The sequence below is a fragment of the Theobroma cacao genome, chromosome 7 (assembly GCF_000208745.1).
Source record: "Theobroma cacao cultivar B97-61/B2 chromosome 7, Criollo_cocoa_genome_V2, whole genome shotgun sequence".
NCBI lineage: Eukaryota > Viridiplantae > Streptophyta > Magnoliopsida > Malvales > Malvaceae > Theobroma > Theobroma cacao.
In genome coordinates, this window is record NC_030856.1 from 4024241 (window position 1) to 4033197 (window position 8957).

At 36.5% G+C, this 8957-nt stretch overlaps 2 protein-coding genes across 3 annotated transcripts; both read right to left on the reverse strand.

The window, feature by feature from the left end:
* On the reverse strand, positions 404-3992 carry LOC18593797 (universal stress protein PHOS32). 2 transcript variants are annotated; one of them, XM_018125054.1, is made up of 4 exons: positions 3076-3992; positions 2675-2751; positions 857-904; positions 404-745 (listed from the first exon to the last, which is right to left on the reverse strand). In XM_018125054.1, exons 1-2 carry the CDS (start codon positions 3731-3733, stop codon positions 2741-2743), a joined length of 669 nt encoding a protein of 222 aa, XP_017980543.1. In that variant the 5' UTR covers positions 3734-3992; the 3' UTR covers positions 404-745; positions 857-904; positions 2675-2740. The 2 variants fall into 2 exon arrangements, with proteins under 2 accessions (XP_017980543.1, XP_007021228.1); XM_007021166.2 differs by lacking the exon at positions 2675-2751 and having other exon boundaries at positions 3076-3986.
* LOC18593798 (protein SPOROCYTELESS) lies at positions 6632-8461 on the reverse strand. The gene is made up of 3 exons (XM_007021168.2): positions 7832-8461; positions 7072-7269; positions 6632-6950 (listed from the first exon to the last, which is right to left on the reverse strand). Exons 1-3 carry the CDS (start codon positions 8390-8392, stop codon positions 6738-6740), a joined length of 972 nt encoding a protein of 323 aa, XP_007021230.2. The 5' UTR covers positions 8393-8461; the 3' UTR covers positions 6632-6737.

Here is an 8957-nt window from a genome sequence, read left to right on the forward strand (position 1 = left end):
CCTCTTAAGCCAGTCAGTTGCAGCCATATAGGCATCCCCGAGAGACACAACTTGTTTGAAAAGCTGAAACAATGACCATGAACTCAATCTTAGAAAGCAAACTAATTGAGGGGTATCTTCCAATTTCCAAGTGGTTTCCTTTCCTCCCTTGATTGAGGGCAGCAATCCCTAGTTTTCTGCTTGGATTGAGGGAAATTGAGGTTGACATTTGAACTTGGCTTTTAGAACATCAACTTGCATCTGCACTTTGCATGTGCTTTCCAACTGGACCACCATCACCCAAAGACCAACAAAGCTAGATTTCATGTTAGTGATATGCAGGTATAGTCAGATTTTTCTTTTCAGTAATCAATATGCAGTTACTAAAACTTTCCCAGATTTCTGCATCCAGAAAACACTTGAATTCAAGGTGAAGCTCATCAAATACTTTCATATTTCTGCCCTGCAGTATGGCCACAAAAACAGCTCATAAAATAGAAAGCCAATGTTGACACTGGGATTATCTTATATCACAGTACAGCAAAACACAATAATCTCCTCGAGTGCCATAATTGAAAGAAGAAAAAAAAAAAAAAACCTCATCAACCATACAATAACATCATCGATAGAGTCATGCAAAGGGGAGATGAAAGTAGAAAGAGAAAATCCTATGATCCGTTTTAACCAAGTGCCATTAACCACCAAAGATTTGATGACTTCTCTTTGTCCCAGCTAATCCTTATCGACTCACAGCCATCTATGCTATCTATAACACAAGAAAAGCAAGATCAAAGAAAAATCAGATTCAAACAGGTTTGCATAAAAGAATGACAAATAACATTTTCCTGAAAAATATTTCCAACGCCAAGAAACAAACCTGATACTGATAGGATAAAGCTGCAATTACCAGGGACTTGCTAAGCATCTGCAATTAAAGAAGCAACAAATACTAACATCAATTTTACAAAATATGGTGTAAGTTTATAATTCGACAACTAATAAAAGTTTTATACATGAACCAAAGTCTATGAAGAAACTCAGGATGCTTTACTACTAGAACATGATATAGATTTGATAACAGAGAATCCAATCTTTAGTAATTCTAGATGTTTCCACCAGGATACTATACAGACGGATCATTTTCTTTCTATATTCCATAGGTTCCAGTTCCGCTGTGTTTCACAAGTAATAGCCCAAATAAAAAAAAGAAAGACAGTGGGAGGAAATGGTTGTCATCAATTGATACATAAACAGCTTCCCCCAAATGCAAAAGCCTTCTTATAATCTAGGCATATCTTTTAACATCTAATAGTTATCATTCCAGTCCCAATTAACTTCCCAAATCAGATTAATCCATATATTTCCACCATACTTACCAGCTACAGCAGATCAAACATTCTAATAGGTATGTTGTAAAGCAACATATATGAAAAAGAGAAGCATATTCTAATAAAAACCTAATTGGCACATCCTCTTTCTGAAAGTTCCCCAGAATATGGGTATGGGGGAAAAAAGAGTATGCTTTAACAAAGAATTCCACAAAAAAAAGCACAAGTGATTTATCTCCCCATATTCTCCCATTTAAAGTAACTATGATTTATGAAACCATTAGCATTCCCATACAAACAGCTTCTTATAGCACTTTTCAGCTCCAAATGATCATCCCAACAGCTAGAAATACTCCAACTCCTTCATGCATCAAGTTGCTTTGTCTTAAGTGAACAAACAACAGCTCAAAACATCTTCCTATTATCTCCTACAACGGTAACGTCATGTCCTGGCACCTCCATGAGCAGGCCAAACTTGCTAGTTAATGCATTCTCTAATAACTGTACATTTATTCATACATGCATGCACAGATTTAACAGATTAATAAAAGACAGTAGCAATTGCTATCCACACGTCTTTATCACATATATGCAATCCTCTCCAGTCATACCACTAATCTAGCAGCAACCCCTATTATAAGTTCAAATACCAAGCACACCACAGTACCATATCTTGTCCTCCTTATTAAATTATTTTCATTGTGAATCACTTCTCCCCATTTCAATTAGCTCCCAAAATTTTCCTATCAAGCTGCAAAAGAGCTCCTTCATTTACACCTATTAGGTTACTTAATAAACAATGCAGCAATTGCTATTACACATCTTTATTTAAGCAATGCTCTACAACACCAAGTTAGCAATGACATGTATGATAAGCTTATACACCAAGTACCTAATATGCTGTCTTTATTAAATCATTAGTCCCACTGTCCATAACCCATCCCTTTTTCAGTTAACTACCTATCTGCAACAAAGTTCAAGGGGAAAAAACTAATCCTATCCAGCTCACAAAACAAATCCTACCCTTATAAAAACCTAATACTACTAAGTAAACTAAACAATATATAGGCTACAAGAACAACAATAAACCAAATCTTTTTGCCACAACATGGGATCAGCTGTATAGATCATACTATACTACCATGACCTATTTATCAGCTAATGTAACAAAAACTGCTTAAATCATCCAAATTAAACAAAAAAAAATGCCAAGAAACCAATTTTCAAATAACTAAAAACTAACACAAACTAACCCTTTCCCCAATATGTGATCATCGACATAGATCATATTATACCTAAATTGATACCAAGACAAACTAATTAATACTAAGAAAAAGACCAAACCTAAACATTGTATTAGCCATTACCACAACAAACTGAGCTTTTTCCCGATAAATGGGTCAGCCATATGGATCATGTACTGCCACTGTGCCCTACTCGTCATCTAACAGAATAAAAACACAATCAACAAAAAAAAAAGGCCAATTTCATCCGATTAAACACCGTAACACTGCCGAGAAGCCCAAAATTCAGTCACAAAACACCAAAACAAACTACATTAGTATGCGAGATCGCTATATGGATCATATGATGTGACTTTGCTTCTGTATCCTATTAATCGGTTAATACAATAAAAAAACATAAGCAATAAAGAAAAAAAAATACTGATCAAACCACCCAAATTAAGCAATGAAACAAGTACAAAGATCCCAAATTTTCAATCAAACTCAAACATACAAAAAAAAAAAAAAACTCAAAAACGATTAACCTTTGCCACCTTCCTCCTCCACCTCAGCCTCCTTAACCGTCACCACGGGCTCGCCATTCCCGCCATCTTTATCTTCAGGATACCTAACAACAACAACAGGACAAACACAGTGATGCACACAATAATCACTAACACTTCCCAACCTTCCATCACTGCCTCTTTTCTCAGCTCCAAACCCTCTACTCCCCATTATAACAGCACTCAACCCCAACCTCTCCACCTCAAGACACAATCTTTCCCTCATATCATGATCTTTCACTATATGAATCTTAAAGGGAAACCCTGATTCCTTCAAGGGTCTGGCCAAATCCGCCGCCTTTGAAGCCGTGAAGGCATCAAAATCGTCTTCCAGCTGCTTTTGGGACTGCGGGGTTTCCGGGGTTTGTGGGGTGTGGGGGAGTGGGCCCCAATCGGCTCCGAAGAGTACGGAGGTGGGTGACACGTGGAGGAGGATGACAGCGTCACCGGGTCGGATGTAGTTCTGGACGGACCAGCGGACGGCGAAGGCGGATTCTTCGGAGAGGTCAACGGCTACGCCGATCTTGCGGCGGGCGCCGGCGGTGGGGGTGGCGGTGGAGGTTGGGTGGTGAGGGGAGGATGGGTGGTGGATCTTGATTGTTGGGAGTTGAGGGTGGTCACTGTTGTCTGAGGGATTCATTTTCTTTCCCTTTTCTGGGGAGTTTTTCTCTTATTTTCCTTTTCTTTCCTTCTTTGGGAATTTTTTTCTTTGCTTTTTGTTGTTGTTGTGATAAACTGAGGGAGAGCTCTGCGTTTATGAAGGTTCTGGAGGTTTTCTTAAGATGTCAGTGTTGGACAGTTGATGGTATTGGAAGAGCAATGGGAATAAAGGAACAAGTTGAGTGTGCAGAGTGGGACTAGAAAAAGTGAAAAAGAGCTCCAAGGGAAATCTTTCACGATAGAATTGGGGTTAGTGTTGAGATTTTTTGCTAATAGAATCTGGGTTTGCCTTGGGTTTAAGCTGGGCTTAGATTAGGGTCAAGTACAGAGCGTTTGAGCCCAACATCTATCAAATGAAATAGTTCGAGACCAAACAATAGAAAGTAAATCAGCCAGGATTGGAGGAATCAATGTCACCATAAAGCATCTTCATTGAGGAAAGAGTTGTACAATGCTACAACATCAAGTACTAATGTCACGTCTACTTCTTTGTAGAAAATAGACTGGCATGCTTCAATCCTATATCAGATAAGGAGGGGGTTTTAAGACACTTATTAACATGAATACTATATAATTTATTAAGTTAATCTTTTGAGAAAAGAATAATGATTTCGTGACAAGTGATATCAAAACATATTTTATTTTGATTTCATCCATACCAAATACTTCAATGGGGAAGCAAGCAAGGTGGTTAATAATTTTGATCCGATCCATGCCAAGCACTTCTATTAGAAAAGCAAGCAAGGTGATTGAAGATGTCAAAGGCATCATCGGATTGGGTGGGGAGAGTGTCATGCCCAATTCTTTAAAGGAAGTAGATTAAAATGTTTCAATCTCACATCGAACAAGTAAAAGGATTCCAAGACATTTAAACACTTGACCACTGCACAACTTATCAAATTAGTTTTTTGACAAAAAAGGATAACGAACAATCATATCAAGAAAAAAAGGTAATGAACAATCATATCAAGTGACTTTTAATTACTTTACGAAAACTGTCAAGTGGCCATCAATTAACTTATTATAGAATTTTAAAAATTAATTTTGGTTTTTATTAATAGAACATCCATCCTATCAACAAATTTGGACAATTAACGGATATCACTAATCAATTTTTATTACACTACGAATAGTTAAAAATATTATAATAATATCAATTAAGTTTTAAATACCTCGATAATAAGCGATTTTGCTTTCGGATATTTCAATATAAATAGACACCAACCTGACCCATTCCTAAGCTTTAACCCCCAAAATGAAAATTCTAAACGCTCAAAAGAAAAATGGGTACCATCTAGTATCAATTACACCATTTTTTGTGGTATTATTATTTCCTCAATATTGTGGCAGTTTCCTTTCATGCTTTACTTGCCAATGCAATTCCCTTTTTGTTTTTTGTTCCATTCCCTTTAGCATTCCAACATTTTCTTGTTACTTGATATTCTTTTCAGTTTAGTTGCTTAAGATCATAACTCTAGACAACATATTTCAGAACATGAACAAATAAGGGTAAAAATATGGAGAGATGTGCTTGGTTTTTTTTTTGCCAAAAGTGAAATAACAAGAAAGAGGAAGAGAAAAGGAAAAGCTGGGGGATGAATAAGACAGGATGAATCACTGGGCATCCAATCAAATGTAAGTTATAGCCCAAAGAAAAAAAAAAGCCTTCAACACTTACTCTGCCTTACTTCTACTGATCAGCATCAGACTATCAGTCTCCCACCTGCATCCATATTTAATTTTTACACCTTTACTTGTTCACAGATTTGTACTTTTGTTGCTTAGGCCTTTGTGTTTTTTTTTGTTTGCAGCAGCAGCAGCCACTTTCTGATCTCCAGTGTCGTTAGGAGAAACATGCCCTTGCTTTCGAGCAAGCCCCTTGCTTTACTCACTATATGTTCTTTCCTGGAAACAGTGATAGTTTTTTATCTATTCTTTTCTTTCACATTTTTTAATGCAATCCCAGAATGGTTTACTTGACTCCCATAAACAGCAAGCCAGAGATGCCCTCCTTGTGTTTCAGCACATAAAAGGTGTACACTAACTCTAGGATAGTAACTCCCTCTATTTATTTATTCAGCCTCAGCCAAATTACAACATAAAGAAAAAGAGAGAAAGCGACAGTTGGTTGCTCGGGTTTTGAGCCATTTCCTGTCCAGCCTGTATGCAGGTTTAACTTATTTTTCTTTGCTTAGTATATGATCTATAGGTAAACTCGGGAAACCAGTTTTTGATCCAAGTTAAAAGTAAAAGCTCAGAGGGATATCAGATGAACATATATATAGATGACCTTTCATGCATGACCGGGTCATGCCAAATGAAGATATACTGATTTGCAGTTATTTTCAAGCACAAAGTAAGGTTCATGACACCAAATTTTAATAGTATTTGGTGCTTCCATGCAAGCACTCTTACCAGTCTACAATATACATATCTTCTATGGTAATGGCAGCCATCTTGTTAGCCAATGCATTGCAGTTTCTTTTACAATGGCAGGAACATATGAATATAAAATCAAATTAGAAACCATAGTAATTGGCTTGGTTAGTCCTAATTAGTTCACTACTTTGTTGTGATATGTATCAAGACACAGAAACCGTACTTTTTAATCATAAGAAATATATGTGTGGGACATCTACAAACTTCAAAAAACCTAAAAGGATAGATCTCTGAATTGATCTTTTAATAGGCATCAGCAGATAGGGCCACAACAGATTCACTAGGAAAAGGTATAGAGATGATATGAGAAATAATGACAAGATCATTAAAGCTGAGAGAATTAAGCCAATAACTGACAAAATCAGAGAGAGGGATTTCTCAGAAAGCACAATATATATTGCAGTAATTTAGTAAGAGATGTAAGTTTAACAACAAAAGGGAAACTTTAAAGCTGTATTTGGGATTTGGGTTCAAACTCATTAATTACACCCAAATCAATGTAACAGTAAACCAACAAAGCCAAAACCAGACATTTCAATGTGGTTCTAATATGAAAGCTTGAGGGACAAATCAACACAATTAGAAGCATTAGCATAAGAAGCTTCACCACCCACTGCAACTGAAGCTTCTGCAGGCAATTCCCATTCCTTGGAAGAAGTGCTTCTGCTACTTTTCCCTGGGAAGAATTCATACTCCATGAGAACACTTCCGGTGCCCATAGAGCTTCCTTTCCTGTGAATTGCCACCACCTCCACAGTCTGCATCAGAAGACAAAATTTAAGTATCTTACCTAAAAATAATAAACAAACAAAATCATATAGACATTCTCTCTATTCCTTAGGGAAAAGAAGAAAGGAGTTGAGACAATTTAATTATCACCTCATTGATGTTCATGTGGCCTGCATAGGCTGCAGCACTCCTCGCAGCTCTAGCACTGAATCCATTTATCTCTTCATTGATGTTTTGATTGTTTTCCTGGTTCCATCCTAGAAAATGGTCTCCTTTGTTGGGCAAAATTTGTCCAAATTGGTTGAACCCTCCATTAAACCTTACATTGTCCCCATTACAGCGCTTCTTCTGCAACATGTAAAAGTCAGTAGGACACTAGTAATAAGTAATATAAACGATAGAAATCCAATCACTAGAAACATAAAACAACAAAAACAATTACTCAACAAAGGCCGAGACAAATACTGACTCGTACTTGTTTTGGACTTTTAGGTTTATCTGAGTGATTTCTAAACAAAATCCCAAGAAAACAAAGAAATGACACCTAATTTTTTTTCTTTTCTTTTCTTTTGGCGTTGCCACATTTTCTACCAAGCCAAACAAAAGGACTCAAGACATCCTTAATCCAACTTAACACACATAACTATATGGCTTAACTAAGATTCAAAGCCTCTTTCTTTTTTTCCCTTTTTCTTTTTTTTGGAGTCAAACATAAAAACTAGAAACTAGAATCAACAATACCAGCTAGTTCAAGCTTCAAAATATTATTTTTCCTTCACATTTTCTAACGTTTCTTTGAAACCACACATAAAACATCACCAAAAACCAAGAACACTAGACTTCAAACAAAGAAAAACCAAAAGCACAAATTACAAATTAAGAAAAACTAAAAAAAAAAAAAGAACTAGACCTTAAAGCAAACATCACAACGATCAGGCTTACAATGCTGTAACTTTGGCATTGAAGAGAGCTCTTTAGAAGCCTCCACAACACCAGCACCACAAGCAACCTGAACACTACCAGGAGCTCCAACCAAAACCTGACCATTCAACCCACCAAACCCTCCATTTCCAACAGCCCTTTGCATCACCAAACCAGCTGTGTCACCCCAACCCAATAAACCCCCATTCCCACCATTGATCATCATGGGAACACCATAGTTCGCTACACCATGAAGCACAGGAACATTAGTAGTCCCAATAGGGTCAGAAGGAAACTGGGTTGTTGGTGTAGTGATCGTTGTTGTCGTTGCTTCAGTCATTTTCTTCCACTTTTCTTGGAGCCTTAAACGTTCAAGTTGAGCCACTCCCATGCCTCTTTGTGGCTGTTTCTTTTGGTATGGACCTTTCCCAGTTGGTTTCCTTCCTTTGTTGCTCTTCACAAACCCCACAGCTGGTCTAGCTTCATCTTCCAAGGCTTTTGCTGTTGGGTTATTAGTATTTGGAGTCAAGAGTGTAAGTGAAGTAGCCATTACAAAAAAAAGGGTTGATCTTTTTGGCTTGAACAATCAAACAGAGTGAAGCCAGAGAGAAAGGAAAGTTTTTTCTCTATGTCTTTGGCTTTTGCTTGGTGATCAAAGAATGGGGTTTTTATAGACCGATGATTTTGAAGATTTGGATTTTCTTTTTTAATTCAAAAAAAGAGAAAATTTTTAATTTAATTTAATTTAATTTATTTAAAAAAGAAAAACAGACCAAAACAAAATCTACCTCTGTGAAATGCTAAAAGGTACATGGCCTTGTCTGGTCTGCTATTTTACTTTTCCTTTGTTTTTGTATTTTAGTCTTTTATTTTGTTTTTTTTTTATTAATGAAATTGCTATCTCCACTCTTGTTTTATCCGCTGCCAAATTTACCATCTTATTGTAAAAAGATGGAATCCAAAAATGCATTTGCTTTAAATTGAATTAAGGAATTCAATTTTTTTAGCCAAATTTCCAAAATACGGTTTGGTTGGATTACTATTTTTAAATTAAAATATTAGTAATTTCTCCTATAATTTTCACAAATTTCTTTTTGCTCCATTAAAAAAAAAGG